The sequence below is a fragment of the Capricornis sumatraensis genome, chromosome 17, assembly GCF_032405125.1.
Source record: "Capricornis sumatraensis isolate serow.1 chromosome 17, serow.2, whole genome shotgun sequence".
Lineage (NCBI taxonomy): Eukaryota > Metazoa > Chordata > Mammalia > Artiodactyla > Bovidae > Capricornis > Capricornis sumatraensis.
The window spans coordinates 22,947,418-22,965,663 of record NC_091085.1 but is presented as its reverse complement, the minus strand read 5'-3'; the positions used below and the strand labels follow the sequence as shown (position 1 = coordinate 22,965,663).

At 39.2% G+C, this 18,246-nt stretch overlaps 1 protein-coding gene across 5 annotated transcripts in view; it reads right to left on the bottom strand.

Annotated features, from left to right (window-relative positions):
* INPP4B (inositol polyphosphate-4-phosphatase type II B) overlaps nucleotides 1–18,246 on the bottom strand; it is a 423,416-nt gene that overhangs the window by 188,391 nt on the left and 216,779 nt on the right. For all 5 annotated transcript variants that reach the window (XM_068990082.1, XM_068990083.1, XM_068990085.1 and 2 more), the window contains exons 10-11: nucleotides 2,975–3,105; nucleotides 2,517–2,621 (exon numbers count right to left, since the gene is read on the bottom strand). In XM_068990082.1, the coding sequence (XP_068846183.1) occupies nucleotides 2,517–2,621; nucleotides 2,975–3,105 (236 nt within the window). The remainder of the gene's footprint in view (nucleotides 1–2,516; nucleotides 2,622–2,974; nucleotides 3,106–18,246) is intronic.

The window sequence follows — 18,246 nt, the reverse complement described above, 5'->3', positions numbered from 1 at the left end:
CAGTCACTCAGTCGTGTCCAACTCTTTGCGACCCCATGAATCACAGCATGCCGGGCCTCCCTGTCCATCACCAACTCCCAGAGTTCATCCAAACTCATGTGCATCGAGTCAGTGATGCCATCCAGCCATCTCATCCTCTGTCGTCCCCTTTTCCTCCTGACCCCAATCCCTCCCAGCATCAGGGTCTTTTCCAATGAGTCAACTCTTTGCATGAGGTGGCTTAATAGGCTCTAAACTGATCACTTTTCTCGAATTTTAACTGTCATGAAAAAACTGACAATCTGCTTTGTTCCAGTGATGGCAACTATTACATGTATCACAAAAACTATTATTGCTGATTCTATATGTTTTATATGCTCTAGCTCACTTAATCAGGACAGGAGCAACACTGCTTAGAAAGATTACATAACAGGCTTACGGTCAAACATAAAGTGGTAAAGCTGAAATTCTGTTCTACTCCAAAATATATAAACTTGTTACTGTATCATAAAAGTCTCTTCATATTGGCTATTAGAAAAAAAATTTATGTTGGTTGCCAGATAGATTTTGAATGTCCTAGCTTCTTTATGACTTTGTTTTTGATGATTTTTAAAAACCATTAGATGATGTTATATTCAAATTATTAATAGAAACAAGTAACCAAGGAAGAGCTTCTAAAGGCCTTAGGGCCAGTCCGTCTTGCTTTTAATTCAATGCTTGCATTTGACATAATTTTTGGTGAACAGGATGCATGTTAAAATTTCAGATACTTGATAAGGTATATTATAATGCAATTATAATTGAATAGAAATAATCAATATAATTATAATATATTTATAATACAACAATGAGCTTCCCTGGTGACTCAGCTGGTAAAGAATCCGCCTGCAATGAGGGAGATCTGGGTTCGATCCCTGGGTTGGGAAGATCCCCCGGAGAAGGGAACAGCTACCCATTCCAGTATCCTGGCCTAGAGAATTCCATGGACTGTATAGTCCAGGGGGTCACAAAGAGTTGGACATGACTGAACAACTTCTACTCACATCAATAATACAATCATATGTCAGAATGATTTTAATTATGTTTGAACTTGTATGTTAGCTGGTTGTGTATAGACAATCAGTATGCACAAACTTATACAAATTTTTTTGATTACAAAACTTCAGGTAATTTTAAAGCAGACAGATTTCATTTTAACTTTTATAAAAGCCTAATCTATTTTGAACTGTGGTGCTGGAGAAGACTCTTGTTGGAGTCTCATGGACTGCAAGGAGATCCAACCAGTCCATCTCAAAGGAAATCAGTCCTGAATCTTCATTGGAAGGACTGATACTGAAGGTGAGACTCCAATACTTTGGCCATCTGATATGAAGAACTGACTCATTTGAAAAGACCCTGATGCTGGGAAAGATTGAAGGCAGGAGAAGAAGGGGAAGACAGAGGATGAGATGGCTGGATGGCATCACCAACTTGATGGACATGAGTTTGAGGAAGCTCCGGGAGTTGGTAAGGGGCAGGGAAGCCTGGCGTGCCGCAGTCCATGGGGTCACAAAAAGTCAGACATGACTGAGTAACTGAACTGAATGAACCTCTCTATTGTGACAATGGCTGCAAAATTGTGTGTTAGAATGCTTCTTTAGATGCATCTGTGAATGACTATGTGCATGTTTGTATGTATACGTTGACAGACTTAGCATGAAAGATTGACAATCTAAAGGAACTTCTGGCTATCTGGGAAGATGAGTAGGATGACCATAGAATTTATTATTCACACAGAGAGAGCTTTGGGAGGTAATGGATATGGATGGCATCATTAACAAAGCTGCTGGACAAACATCACAATATGGTCCTTTTGCTGATAAAGAGTGGCAAATGGCTCCCCCAAATATTCACAAAATATGATATGGCAGTAAGTTAAAGAAAAAGGGAGATGAGAAGAAAACTTAAAATATATTTTATACTGAGAAATGACAAGGAATTATGTAGCAGCAACATCTTATCATTCACTCTAGAGCTATTTAAGTATGTTATGAAAACATATACATTTTCTTGAAAAATATATCTCAAAACTGAGTACATCAAAATACTCTACCACTTTCTGATAAATCCACTTCTCCTAGAGAAGGAGGTGATCCTGTTGATGGTCACCACTAAGTCAGAGAAACCATCTGTCAGTCCACCTTCGGACTTTGGTTTCTCAGGGTAGATACAAAATGAACCAGTCTTATTTTACCTTTCTTTCTAATTCAAATAGTAGCACAATGGGTAGCTATTTAGGAATTGCTGAAAATACTTAAGGAAGCTAATACTCATTTTGTATAGTTACTGGCAACTCAGTTCAGACACCATATTTACAAACACAGCAATGAAAATATAATGGTTTCTTTCACAGTGTTTCAGGTCATTATCAGCTTCAACTGTTTCCTCTTCATCTTTGAATAACTGCTAGAATTTTAAATTCCTCCAATAGTCAAGCCATTTAAAGAAATACACACCAACATGATCTGTCCGTTTGAAAAATAATACTATATCCCTACCTTTCAAGTGAGGGCTGTGTACGTGCATTCTTTGCAGATGTAGATTTATTGGAACAAATTCTAATGTTTTTTCTCCTTTGCTGCTGCTTGATTTGAAAGAGGACCCTAGGTGGAAAAAATCGAACCTCATTAGTAAATAAGTATGTGCATGTGTGTGTGCGTGCACAAACAGGTGTTGAAAAGTCCATCTGATGTAAAAGTTCAGAAGAAAAATATTTCCTACATGAGCTGCTTTTTTTCCCCCAGAAATTTAATTTAAAAAATTCTGTTACCCCTAGAATGATGTCATGAGGGAAAACAGTGTAATTTTTCCTTCTTTGCTTTTCATGCCAAGATGGTAGAGTTGAACCTAAAAAAATTTTGGCTTTTCTACATTCATAATAATACTTATGATTGCTTTCACATAACATACATGAAATTCATTTCACTTTGCATATGTGAAGCCATTGATTTCACACCTGTTTCCTTGCTGAGTTCTGTCAGAATGTCTTGGTACATATTCACCATTTGATCACAGTGAGTAAGGACGTTTTTTCGTAGATTGTCCCAGTGTGGAGAAAGCTCACCAAGTTCTTTTAGCTCCTGGTTTCTGTTAAGTATGGAAAAGAAGAGAAAATATTGATTTTTATCTTAAATCCATACATACAAAATGCTTTACAGGGTTGCCAAACTAATTGACTGACCATCCCTTTCAGGAAAACTTTGTGTTGATTAAGAAAAAAATCATTTTAACACAAAGGAAGATATGAATCGTTTAGCCCACACAAAAATTAAAAGTTCTGTATGCTTAGTCACTTCAGTCATGTCTGACTCTGCAACCCTATGGACCATAGCCCGCCAGGCTCCTCTGTCCATTGGATTTTCCAGGGAAGAAGAATTGATGCTTTGAACTGTGGTGTTGGAGAAGGCTCTTGAGAGTCCCTTGGACTGCAAGGAGATCCAGCAAGTCCATCCTAAAGATCAGTCCTGGATGTTCATTGGAAGGACTGACGCTGAAGCTGAAACTCCAGTACTTTGGCCAACTCATGTGAAGAGTTGACTCATTGGAAAAGACTCTGATGCTGGGAGGAATTGGGGGCAGGAGGAAAAGGGGACAACAGAGGATTAGATGGCTGGATGGCATCACAGACTCGATGGATGTGAGTTTGAGTGAACTCCAGGAGTTGGTGATAGACAGGGAGGCCTGGAGTGCTGCGATTCATGGGGTCGCAAAGAATTGGACACGACTGAGTGACTGAACTGAACTGAACTGATACTGGAGTGGGTTGCCATGCCCTCCTCCAGGGGATCTTCCTGACCTGGGGATTGAACCTGCATCTCCTGCTTTGCAGGTGGGTTCTTTACCACTGAATTACCAGGGAAGCCCATGGTTCTATATATCAAGAAACAAAACATTTTTAATTTATTGATAATAATCTCACAAAGATGACAAAGACTTACTACCCTTAATATATAGAGAGGCCATTCAGCTTTCTTTTTTTAGAAATCATACTAAACCTCAATAGAAAAATAAGTAAATTCTAGGCTTTGACTATTCAAAATAAAATAATCTGGAACGAGCTATCTAACCATGTCTGAAGCTATTCAGATAGTCTAGTTTATGTATAAAAAAGCTGTAATTCTTTTAAAGACCATAAATAGTATGATCAAGTATGATTTTATTGGTCTTAATTTCTGCCAAGGACAATTTAAGTAAATACTATATGCCTATATTTTGTCCCATCTTTATCAAAAGACTAATCAAGTCATCTAGGTTTTAATTATTAACTTTTATCTAATTCTCTACCCTTTAGCCAAGTTAATTTAAATCATCAGAATGCCTTTTAAAGTTATAATGATAAATGATTTAATATGCTGCTTGGTTAGATTTCTCATTCATTTCTGTAACCTTTTACCAACAACATTTTCATGAGGCTAATTTAACCAGCAATAATGAACCGTCTTTGCTATTTTGGCTGTGAAACGTGCTAAATACCAAGCTAATAAATTCAGAAGATGTAGAATCTTTAACATCCTGTTAAATGCAAGAATAATGGATGGTGTGCAAAAATGTGACTTGCTTTCAAATGCTTGTAGCTGCTTTTGCTTTGTTTCAGCAGGAATGCAATATAGTATTGCTGCATCTTCCACCTGAGGTCTTTATAATTTCTGTGAACATTAATCTCAGTCTCAACTTTTCCATAGGTTAGCTTTCATCACACAGCATTCATAGAAGTAATTAATCAATGGACAATTACATTAAAGGCAGTTCATGACAGAAGCGGGATTAGGAGGGAAGGTTGAAGAATTAGAGAGTCAAGTTCTCTGTGGACTCAGATGACAGGGTGTTCACATTCAGGACAAAGTAGCAACAACCGAAACAAACACATAATTTAAAAAGCTGAAGATATCCAAGTCTAGAAGAACTCAGGTGATTAGGTTAAACATGAGGTACACAGCAAATATGATACAGCAGCTTACTAGGGAAGATTTTGAGCTTTATTTTCAATATATGGTTATAATAGAAATATTAACTTCGTATTCCTGTTTAATACTAATAAATGCACCAAGAGTTTACAATGTATGTTGTCCCTGAATCTCTATCAGAAATAATAATTATAAGGGGAAGTGGTGAGAAAGGGAAGAGGTGATTGTAAAGTCCCTGACTATGGTGTGGAATACTGGGGTGGAATATACCTCCGTGCCTAAGACAAATCGGACAAAGTATGGTCTGAAAAGCTTAGTGTTCTATAGGGAGTGACTTAGGGAAGCAGGGAGGAAATCTATAAACTGATGTTTAAAATGAATCGCCAGTCTATGTCTGACGCAGGATACAGCATGCTTGGGGCTGGTGCATGGGGATCACCCACAGAGATGTTATGGGGAGGGAGGTGGGAGGGGGTTTCATGTTTGGGAACACATGTAAGAATTAAAGATTTTAAAATGTAATAAAAAAAAAAGGAAAAAAAATAAAAAAAATAAAATAATAAATGGTATAAAATAAAAAAAAAAATGTATTATATTCCTCCAGTATGTCAAAACTTATATACAGGAATATGTAGATGAAACCTGGCATTCACTGCATGTTTCTCCTAAGAAAACATTCGATACCCATCTTGAAAGGGACAACCAACCAATGTAAGGTTTCTCTGCATTAAAAAATAAAAGTTTAAATGTAGAAGAACTATAGAATAAAGGTGTAACAAACAAGAGCAATGAAAAATGCATAAAACAAAATGGGGCAGAGGAAGAAAGTCACTGTAAGATTTTTTTAAAAAGAAAAAAATTACATTGCATGCTTGCTAAGTCACTTTAGTTGTGTCCGACTCTTTGTGACCTGATGGACTGTAGCCCACCAGCCTCCTCTGTCCATGGGATTCTCCAGGCAAGAATACTTGAGTGGGTTGTCATGCCCTCCTTCAGGGGATCTTTCTGACACAGGGACTGAACCCATGTCTCTTACATCTCCTGAATTGGCAGGTGGGCTCTTTATCACTAGTATTACCAAAAAAAAAATTTACATTAATACATTAAAGTAGTGAAGATAATTGGGTGCACCAAAATCAGCCAACTTTTCAATCAGAAAGGCTAGGGTTGTTTGTATCATAGTTTAACTCTGAATTGATAAGCAAAAACTTCTGAGTTTAAGAGGCTTGCTTTGTATCTCCTCCTAGGTTCTCTGGAAGGCAGGGCCTGAGATCAAACAATCCCAGATCAGCCAGAGGGAGGAAAGAAGAGAAGGGTTGAAAGGAGAAAGCAAAAGCAGACGTAAGGTGGTCTGTTTAATGAGCTGGGAAGAACTTCACAAGAAAACAAAGTTGGCTACTTGACCACATGGAACAACTCCAGAGAAGTCATAATGAAATTTCTCCTCTTTGGAAAGATTTTCTAGGTGGAGGAAAAGTCATTTATCTATACCAGTTCCTTATCTTCTTTAGTTCACTGGTAAAGACCGCCATGGGACATTAACTCTTTCATACCTCCAGTAGTATAATCTGTGGGCAGTTACTGCCTCTGGGCAGCCACTGGGGAGTAATATCTCAGTGGAGACAGAACTTTCCTGGGTCTGGTCTGGAAAGCCATACAGATTTACTCTGGATATTTCCATGGCAGACATCACTGGGGTCATGACAATGGCTGGTCTTCACCTTAAGGGAGACTAATGTGTGTGTGTGTTAGTCGCTCAGTCGTGTCCGACTCTTTGTGACCCCACGGACTGTAGCCCACCAGGCTTCTCTGTCCATGGAATTCTCCAGGCAAGAATACTGGGGTGGATTGCCATTCCCTTCTCCAGAGGGACTTCCCAACCCAGGAATCGAACCCTGTCTCCTGCATGGCAGGCAGATTCTTTACGGTTTGAGCTACAGGGAGACTGATAAGCTGATGGAATTAGGAGATAAGGAGACGGTGGTAGCACTAGCTGGTGCTCTTCATCGAGCAAGTGGTCAAAAGCTGAAGACATGTTGGAGGTGAGTAGGCATAGAAAAGCACATAAACTGGGCCCAGGAGAGGCAAACCTCTTGCATAATTCAGGTTCACCTGCATCATGTTATGGAATCCACATACCATATAGAAAATCCTTCATCTTGCCCAACAAGGAAGTTCAAGTACAATCCTTCAAAGCGATGGCCAGTTGCAATTCCCCAAAGATTTAAAGAGAAGCAGTGCCCGAAGCATAATAGTTGATACTCGCGCTGATTTGGGGGCCTTAACTGATGTTGATTACCAGTCTTTTCTACCACTCATTCCAGATTTGCTTCAGACTCTACTGGTACTTCAGCTGGTCTGGATTGCTGCCTTGTGAGGTTATCTAGACCTTAATCCCAAGAGATTAGGCTCTTAGTTTTCTTTCTTTCATGGCATTTTAGTTGTGGCAGTTTCCCATTCATTTGGACATGGAACACCTCTGAGTTCTAGTTATATTTTTCTTTGCTCAGATTGTGAACAGTAGCCCTGTTTCCTCATGGTGATGAGCAAAGTACCTTTTACTATCTCTCCTGGTCCATTCAGTTAGAAATGTATGGCAGTCACATCACATGTAAAATCAATCACAACTCCCAGTTAATTGGGACTCTTACTGGGTCCTCTGACAGAACTGCCTCTGCCCCTACTCTAAGAATCAGTATTTTAACTGGCAAAGTCTAGGGTAATAGGGAAAGGAAGCACAGATCTCCAAGTAGGGCATTGTGATTGGATATAAGGGCCCACTCTTTCTTCTAAGGGTGGTTATTCTGGCTATGACAGGCACAACATCTGATATGAGCTGTTGATTTAGTATATAAACTTCATCCTGGAGGTTTTTTGCCCAAGCTGGTACCTTAACTGAGTCTTTCAAGGTGAATATTATTCCATTGTTCTATCAGGTCAATGGCTTTTGGTTGGGGGCTGGGGGGCGGGGTGGTGGTGGTGGTGGAATGGAGGGCAGTGATTACAAACTTGTATGGCAGCTCATTTGATGTAACAAGTGTCCTTTGGTTGGAGCAATGTCATATGGGACAACATATCATTGGATCAGGCATTCTGTGAGCCATCAGAAGTGGGAGTTAGCAGTGGCATTGTAAGCAGAAAAGTAAACACAAATTCAAACTACATTTCATATCCCAGTATTAACTGTTGCCTTCTCCAAGGTCATAGGGATCCAACTTAACTGACCTGCCACCAAATAGTTGCTCAGTCTCCCCAACAGAATGGTACAATATTTGAGTCCATTGCCAATGTTAATGTAATGTTAATTTAGCAGTAACAGTAGCTACATCAGTCTTGGAGAGGGAGGCCATGCCTTTAGGTTCAAGTATAACCCCTGTGTCTATCACCAAGGCCATTCTATTCATAGGTCTGTTTCACAAACTCTGGGGTGTCTGAGAGTCTGGCTAATATCCATGGGCAGGTGATAATGTCCCTCTAGTTGTAAAGGACCTTCTATGCAGTATTTGTTTTCTGATGAGCATGGCTCTCAGACATAAAGGTATTTGTGCTAACTCCTATAAGCCCATCCACATACCCCTGTCCAGACTCCTTGAATCCAGTCTTATAGTCTGATTTCTTCCAGATCATTCATTTTGCTAATACTCAATATATATCCATGCCTGAAGCCATCTCTCTCTCTAAATGAATAAGAATTACGCTGCTCTTCAGATCTACCCACAGGATGGATTTTGTCACTACTAACCTTCATTATCTACCTAAAATATCAGGCTGACCCATCTTTTTAAGAGTTGAATTCTTTCCTCCTCCATGAGTCAACCATATGAGATCTCCCATGGAGCTGTAAGTATGAATGAGAGAGAAGCATCAGGAAATAGAGGTACTGACCTGAGGTCAGTGACATGAGACTCTGGGACAGCTGGTATGAAATATGTTCATACCTTCCGGATCTGCTTAAGCTCAGTTCCAAATGTATAACTCCCATCTCATAATACCTTACTCCTGTATCATACAATGGGATCACATCAGTACCTACTTCATAACAGGCAGCTCCAGGCCAGAGCTGTGTCCCGTCATCAGATGTTTTGTCTCTTAACTAGGGTCTAGTATTAGATTGGGATGATGCAGGAGGCACCAGCACATTTTAGAACTCTAAAGGTCTGCACTGAAACAGTCTTATCTGGATTTGCTGAAGCTTCCACAGGCTAAAACTCTATTTCTCACCACAGATACTGTCAGGCCCAAGGCTGAACCTCCGTGGTCATGCACCCAAGGGCTTGCAACACAGGATCTTTTGAAATGTTCTTGTTACTTGGGCTCTATTCAACACATTCTGCTTCTCCATTAGTGATTTATATATATATCAGTTCAGTTCAGTTCAGTTCAGTCGCTCAGTCATGTCCGACTCTTTGCAACCCCATGAATCGCAGCACGCCAGGCCTCCCTGTCCATCACCATCTCCCGGAGTTCACTCAGACTCACGTCCATCAACTCAGTGATGCCATCCAGCCATCTCATCCTAGGTCATCCCCTTCTCCTCCTGCCCCCAATCCCTCCCAGCATCAGAGTCTTTTCCAATGAGTCAACTCTTCGCATGAGGTGCCCAAAGTACTGGAGTTTCAGCTTTAGCATCATTCCTTCCAAAGAACACCCAGGACTGATCTCCTTCAGAATGGACTGGTTGGATCTCCTTGCAGTCCAAGGGACTCTTCAAGAGTCTTCTCCAACACCACAGTTCAAAAGCATCAGTTCTTCGGCCCTCAGCTTTCTTCACAGTCCAACTCTCACATCCATACATGACCACAGGAAAAACCATAGCCTTGACTAGACAGACCTTAGTTGGCAAAGTAATGTCTCTGCTTTTGAATATGCTATCTAGGTTGGTCATAACTTTTCTTCCAAGAGCAAGCGTCTTTTAATTTCACAGCTGTAGTCACCATCTGCAGTGATTCTGGAGCCCCAAAAAATAAAGTCTGACACTGTTTCCACTGTTTCCCCATCTATTTCCCATGACGTGATGGGACTGGATGCCATGATCTTTGTTTTTACTTTATATAAATAAATATCTATTATATAAATAAGTATATATATATTTATACCTAACCACTATATCATATATCAAATATATATATGATATATAGTGATTATATACATTTTTATGTATATGACTTTTATGTATATTAATGACATGTGTATCAGAAATACAGCTCCAAAGCACAGCAGTCACTTATGTGCATAGATGAAAAAGGTCTTTTTGTGTATGTATATGGTATGTGCTGTATTCCTGATTTTCCCCGTTATTTGTCATTGAACCAACTTATGTTAGAGATGAAACAACCCTATGTTACTCTACTGCAATTATTAGCACCGCCTTCATTTGTAAAATATCCCATTAGATAATCTAAATTATAAGATACCAGAATTAAGATATCCTTTTGATATAGACTATAAGCAAACAACAACAACAAACTCACACAATGTCACAGTTGGAAGGAAATTTAGGAAACAACTTGAAACCTGCTGCTTCACAGAAGGAGGCATCTAAATAGAATTGCTTGTTAGCCTCAAAGTCACTAGAATATTATAAGACTTTTACACTATAATCCCCACGTACACACTTTCCTCATCCCACAAAATTCTGCACTATAAAGGCAAAAAAATACTTAACAAAATCACAAACAATAAACAGTGGCTTGTTTGTTGAAGGTACTCAAAGAATATATGTTGAGTGAGTTGCGTTTACAACCTGGACCTATTGACTTTTAGACGTACATTTATAATCTTTCATGTACACTTAATATTAAACCTGAACTCAGGATAAGTTATAATTGGGAATTTTTACTTCTGAATCATTCAGTTAGAATGGCATGGAATCTACGTACTAAGTAATAATCTCTAAAATGTGTTCAAGTGTATAGTGGTGTCCAGTATTCTGAGACCCATAGATAAGGCCCCTGTGGTCCAGCCTGCATGTTGCCACTTTTACCTAATAGAAATCTGGCATCCACATTATAATTACATAGCTACCCATCTTTACTAAGTCTTTAGTATGAATGATAAAGATTATGAGCTCTGTAAATGTATTTTCAACTCATAGAAAAATATTTTTTAAAACACTCCTTGCCCATCTATAAACTTTATCATTTTACTCACAGTAACAACAGCTTCTGCTTTCAAAAGCTGTCTCTTTCAATTGTTACCCTACAACAATAAAAACAAAAATTTCTTTCTGGAAAATCTGTCCTGCTAGAAAACATACAATTTCTTATGAATTCCCTACTCCACTCTTACTAAAGTTCTATTTTTAAAACAAATCTTCTAGCTTGTCTCTAATTCCTTCTGATTCTCCAAGACACTAATAGCGAGGCATGGAAAGTTGAAAAGACTGAATATTCAAATATTAATAAGCTTAGGCCGGTTACATGTTAAAGTTCTTTTGGCACTTACTGCCATCCATCCACTTTCACTTTGCTACCTACAAAAATAAAAGGCAAATGATATAAAATAAGTCTCCAAAGGAGACAGGTGATTGCTAAAGCCTTCTTGAGAAATATCTAATGCGCCATGGTTCTTGACATTTCAACTGTAAAGTCTGACATTCTTGATAGTTGATGAAATATTCATACAGCACTCTGGAAATAACCTGATGGGGCACTTTTTGTCTATATGGTTTATTTCATCTTGCCTTGTTTAAATATTTCAAAAATACATGCTTTCCCTCTGCCGGAAAATTTCAAGTAGTTCCTGGAAGTTCTTATGACCTGCTGAATTTTCTAAAATGTGAAACGCACAATGAAGTATATAACAAGCTTGAAATGCAGGTTATTAAACAACATAAAGAGAAAATGAGAGCACCTCCCCCCACCAAAAAAAAAAAAAACCCCAAAGGACTCCTGGAAGAATAAAGAGGAATAATTGAACACGAAAGGAGTCATATAAACTAAAAGGGAAATAACCAAACCTGCCTTACAATGTTCACATATGATGCATGAAACATTGGAAAGATAACTAAACAGAAAAAAGTTGTAAACGTCCTTACTTACACCCCTGGGGGTCATGGCTAGAAGAGCAGGGAGGGTGTTGGGCAATAGAGAAGCCAAGTAAGCAAACTAACATCAGACCCCTTTCCTTGTTCCAGCTACCCACCTGCTCTAACTGAATCTCTCTAATTATACAGAGCTATAAAAAAATTTCTGCTGGTAAAAAATAAAACTAGGTTTAAGACTACCAAAATAGAACAACAGTTAAAAAAGGAGAAAGTTTATCATCTACTTAAAGCTTCTATTTTAAAGATAATTTTAAAGCCCGCTGACAATGTATTTAAGAGGGGGAATTCCAATACAGGGAAACTTGCTCTGAGTCTTTGAGTCACTGAGACTTGTCTTCGTTATCATTTTGTTTGACCACAGTCCTCAGTCCATGGAAAGTGTGTAATGTGGGCCTGTTGACTGAATGAATGAAAGGACTGCTTGCAGACTGTAGTTCTTAGATTTTTCTGATATTTGAGAGAAAGTCAGACTATAAACTGACTCCGTATAGTCAAGGACCCTATAGTCAAGGCTATGGTCTTCCTAGTGGTCACATACAGTTGGGAGAGCTGGGCCGTAAAGAAGGTAGAACACCAAAGAACTGATGCCTTCACATTGTGGTGCTGGAGAAAACTCCAGAAAGTGTCTTAGACAGCAAGGAGATTAAATCATTCAATCTTAAGGGAAATCAACTCTGAATACTCTTTGGAAGGATTGATGCTGAAGCTGAAGCTGCAGTATTTTGGTCATCTCATGTGAACAGCTGACTCACTGGAAAAGTCCCTGATGCTGGGAGAGATCAAGGACAGAAGGAGTAGAGGGCGCCAGAGGATGAAATGGCTGGACAGCACCACCGATGCGATGAACGTGAACTTGGGCAGACTCTGGGAGATGGTTCGGGACAGGGAGGCCTGGAGTGCTGCAGTCCATGGGGCTGCAAAGAGTCGGACACAACTGGGCGACTGAACAGCAACAACAGGATATTAACTAACCCTAAAGCAGGACGCTGAGATCTTCTCCAGACACAATGGGTACATGTAATACATGAATGTGTCACTGTTGGGCCCTCTAACCTTATATGGTCTAGGTCTGTAACCCTGGCTTCTCTAATTCTTCCTCAGGGATAGAGAAAGATTTGAAATATATCTTCATATTGCATTTCTTACTGCAATGGCTTATTTTGTCTGTCAACTTGGCTGAACCACAAGGCATCAGATATTTGGTCAAATGTATTTGCAGATGTGTCTATGAGGGTGTTTTAAATGATATTAACATTTAAATCTATAGAATGAGTAAAGCAGACTGTCTTCCCTATATTGGGTGGGTCTCATCCAATAAGTTGAAGGCTCACATAGAACAAAAGGGCTGAGCAGAAGAGAACTCCTCTTGCCAGACTGATTTTGAACTAGGACACTGGCTTCTCCTGGGTCTCAAGCCTGCTGGCCTTTGGAGTAAAACTACATCACAGTCTCTGCAGGGTCTCCAGCTTGCTGACTCACTCTGAAGATTTTAGGATGAGTACACACAGACACACATACATACACCTCCTACGGGTTCTGTTTCTCTAGGCAATCTTGAGTAACACACTATGTAGAGATTTCATCACAAAGCTTTCTCTCTGCTTATGTAAAAGAAGTTGGGGGGGGTAGTGATGAGATATAAATGTCTGGAATATAGTTTAGGCTCTTTCAAGACTTTTTTTTTACAAATACTTTGCCAACTTTTTCAAAAGAAAAATAACCACAGAGACACTCAGCTTGTCTAAGGGACATACACAAAACATTGCTCTAGTCCTGGGGTCAAGCTCCACACGTGAGCATCTATTTTACATGCAACCCCCCCCCAAAAAAAATCTGGTTATGTAAACTCAACAATCTTTGATATTTTGAAAAGTAATTATTGTAAGAAAGAATGCCAAAGAATAATAGTAAATTCATTTACAAGAATGTAGTAAAGGTGGATGAAACTGGAGCCGATTATACAGAGTGAAGTAAGCCAGAAAGAAAAACACCAATACAGTATACTAACACATATATATGGAATTTAGAAAGATGGTAACGATAACCTTGTATGCGAGACAGCAGAAGAGACACGGATGTATAGAACAGTCTTTTGGACTCTGTGGGAGAGGGAGAGGGTGGGATGATTTGAGAGAATGGCATTGAAACATGTATAATATCATGTATGAAATGAATCGCCAGTCCAGGTTCAATGCATGATACTGGATGCTTGGGGCTGGTGCACTGGGACGACCCAGAGGGATGGTACAGGGAGGGAGGAGGGAGGGGGTTCAGGATGGGGAACACGTGTATACCTGTGGCAGATTCATGTTGATGTACAGCAAAACCAATACAATATTGTAGAGTAAAAAAAGAAAATAAAATAAAGTTATGCATCTCTGTAAAAAAAAAAAAAAGAATGTAGTAAGACCAAATAGCCTGATAAAAGTTTATCTACCAAAGGATACAGCCCAGTAAGAAAAATATTAACATGTTATCTGAAATTGTTATTATCTAAGCAAATAAAAATATTTTCCCACAATGAGCTGTATAGTACCATTTTTCAAAATAAAAATAGCTACACAATTTAAATAGAGCTTTTGGTAGTTATCACACTCTAAAACTACATGTGGGTGTACATGGGTGGCAAGTTTAATAGCCAAATGTCTTTCATTCATTAAGTAAAATTAGACCTCAAATCAAACCTAAAAGAAGTCATAAAAGTTTACCCATTAGGAAAAAAATTAAATACAAAATAATCAATGAAGAATAGACTCCATAAATGACTCGTGGGTGGCTTCATTTCATAAAACGGTCAGGTGATACCATAAAACTGAGCCAAGTTTGGAAAAAATGACAGGACATTCTGAGTGATCATTTACTCTGGGTTTTGCTTGCCATTAAAATAAGTGGGTGTGGTATTATGCACTCAAGTTAACTACAGGAATTAGTTGTAATCACAGAATCTGTTTGTATCTGATAACCAGCCAAGTTCTATAATTTAATTTCAGGTAACTTCATTAGAAAAAGAATGAGGACTGTTGAGCATGTTTTATTTCATCCTGAGAGTCTATTTTCTGTTCCTGATAAAGGTGATTTGGTGTTTATTTACCTCTAAATAACATCTCACTTACCCTCCAAAGTTTATCAAACACGGTCATCTACTATTATTATTATTATTTATTTCTTAAAGCTCAGTGTTCCACTTATATTTAAAGTGGTGACATATTGTCTGAAATTTATCCTAAACCCACATACACTAATACATGTCTTTTCATTTTGGGTAGCCAGGAAAATTACTAACGTACCTGAAAGATTAGTAGAGCAAGAATTTGTGCTCACAGTATCATTACTTTTCCATAACTCCTGCCCATTCTTTTAGAAAGTGTAAACATTTGTGGGGATCACCCCAGTGAATTCTCACCCCTGGTTCCGGAATGTAGATGTCCCCAGTTTAGTTTCAGAGGTGTATGGTAATCCAAGAGGTTCCACATAGTCCTTGGCAGTAGAGCTCTCTGAGGGACATTAAGAGGTTTTCCAGGTCATCAAGGTTACTTTGGTATAGAATGTGTCTCTTTCCTTTTTCTTACAACAATCCTCAGATATAATTCTTTCAAAGTCCAGACTAAACAAAATAAAAAGTTCAGTCCCACTAGGCACATTTCAAGGGCTCCACAGTCACATGGTTATCAGAGTGGGAAGTGCAGTATAAAACATGTCCAGCATCGTGGAAGTTACAGTAAATGACACTGCTCAAGACAAACGAGAATGTAAGTAAGCAGTGTAGCGACCTGTCTGATGCCATGTTGTGAGGAAGTGGCAGGATCAAGACTTGTACCATGAGGTCTTGTGAATCAAATCTTGTGCTCTTTTTAATCCCTAGTGAGTATGATTTTCTCAGCAGCTAAAAGGTAAAGAATCTGCCTACAGTGCAGGAGATGCAGGATCTATCCCTGGGTTGAGAAGATCCCCTGGAGGAGGAAATGGCAACTCACTCCAGTGTTCTTGCTGGGAAAAGCCAATGGACAGAGGAGCCTGACTGACTGTGGTCCATGAGGTCACAAAGAGTCAGACACAACTGGAGCGAATGAGCAGGCAGGCATGATTTCTCTGAAGAAAGTTATCCTTCCATAGGAGGACAACATTGGAAGCTCCCATGTGAGGGACTCATCTGAATGTCACTTTCACCCAGGTCAACAAAGATGGTGCAAATATTTTGCTCAAGTGTGCACTTACCAGAGAGCCTCGGCTAAGAGAAATGTTGGAATCTCAAACAACTGAACAAAATTCTTATATATTTTCTATTTCTTAACAAATATTTATTTATGTAGTGCTTATTATGCTTATTCAGGCCAAGTACGATGATAAGAACTTTACAAATGTTCACTCATTCTATATGCATAACAGACCAGGGAAGTAGCTATTATTATTATTATTATTACTATCCTCATGCGAAGAGTTGACTCATTGGAAAAGACTCTGATGCTGAGAGGGATTGGGGGCACGAGGAGAAGGGGATGACAGAGGATGAGATGGCTGGATGGCATCACGGACTCGATAGACGTGAGTGTGAGTGAACTCCGGGAGTTGGTGATGGACAGAGAGGCCTGGCGTGCTGTGATTCATGGGGTCACAAAGAGTCGGACACGACTGAGCAACTGAACTGAACTGAACTGAACTGATACTTATTTTACAAATGAGGAAATTGAGATTCAAGAAGATAAGTAATCTACTCAAAGTCATTCAGATAGTAAGGAGCCAAGTTGGGATAAAGCCCAGTGTTTAGGGAGGATGTCCATGTTTTCAACACTGTTAGAAAGACCCCCCCACTAGAAACAGCACAATCTCACTCTCACTAGATATCACAGCAAGAACATATATCTGTATACCTTCAACTTGGGGGAAAAAAAAACAAGAAAACCTTATGCCTTTTGGTGACAAGGATACAGCTTGATATCGGCCCTCTTATTCTTTACATTAAATTCCGGTGAGCAGGAAGAAAGGAGGATTTTATGTTACGAGTGCTCATCATTAAAGATGCTACTGCGGGTTATCCTCGATGTGTGTAGTCCAACAGAACTCTCTGTGTCATGGGAATGTTCCAAAGTTGTGCTATCTCATTGTGATGGTTACTATCCATGTGTGACTACTGAGCACTTACAGTGTGACTAAGGTGATGGAAAAACCAAATGTTTAATTTCATTTCATTTTAACAAATTTTAACTTAGTTTAAACAGCCACTGGTTCAATTAAGAGCCACACAGGGCTCCATTTTTTCTTCTAAACCTTGTGCTTGACCACGATGCCTTACATGAATGAATTATACTTATCTATTCAGTCATGCAGATCAGAATGTTTGAATTATTCTACACACCTTACTTCCAGATATAATCCATCACTAAACTCTGCTGAATTCAGCTCATTAAAAAAAAACAAAACTCAAATGTTTGTACATGTCACCATTTCCCCCCAACTACCGAGGTCTTAGCCATCATCATGATAAGCTTAGGCAACCACAATATGCCCTAAATTGTTCTGCCTCTCCACACTTCTCCACCGTTTTCTAAATGTAATCATGTCATTCTCCTCTCACAATTTCAGTTGTTCTTGGGATAAGATTACATTCCTGAGTGCTTATTATATGCCAGGTATTATGCTAGGTTCCAAGAATAGTACAAGAAGAAAATTGACACGTTCTTCCTTTTCTGTGTCCCAGGAGGCCCTAACTAATATGAAGCCTGACTATCACTCCAAAATCACTCTCAACTCTAAATACACAAGTTTTCTGGGAGAAGACATGCCCAGTCCATTTTTCTGACCACTTGGAATTTGTAATGCAATACAGTAAACATATATATGAGGTATGCTAAGTTAGTAAGCTAAAGGAGATTACAAATGTATTATAGACTCAGTTTTCTATCTGAAACACTGCCAACATTCAGGCAAGATAAAAACAGTGATAATAGTTTTGATATATTGCATGTCTACTGTGTATATGGGGCTTCCCTGGTGACTCAATGGTAAAGAATCCTCCTGTCAATTCAGGAGATGTGAGTTCGAGCCCTGGGTTGGGAAGATCCCCTGGAGAAGAAACTGCAACCCAGTCCAGTATTCTTGCCTGGGAAATGCCATGGACAGAGGAGCCTGGTAGACTACAGTCCACTGGGTCTCAAAGTCAGACAGGTCTTAGCAACTGAGCATGCATGCACAAGAGTGGTTTCTGCATATTAAAGGCCTGTGTACATATGCAGGCTTCCCAGGTGGCACAGCGGATAAAGAATCTGCGTGAGATAGAGACTC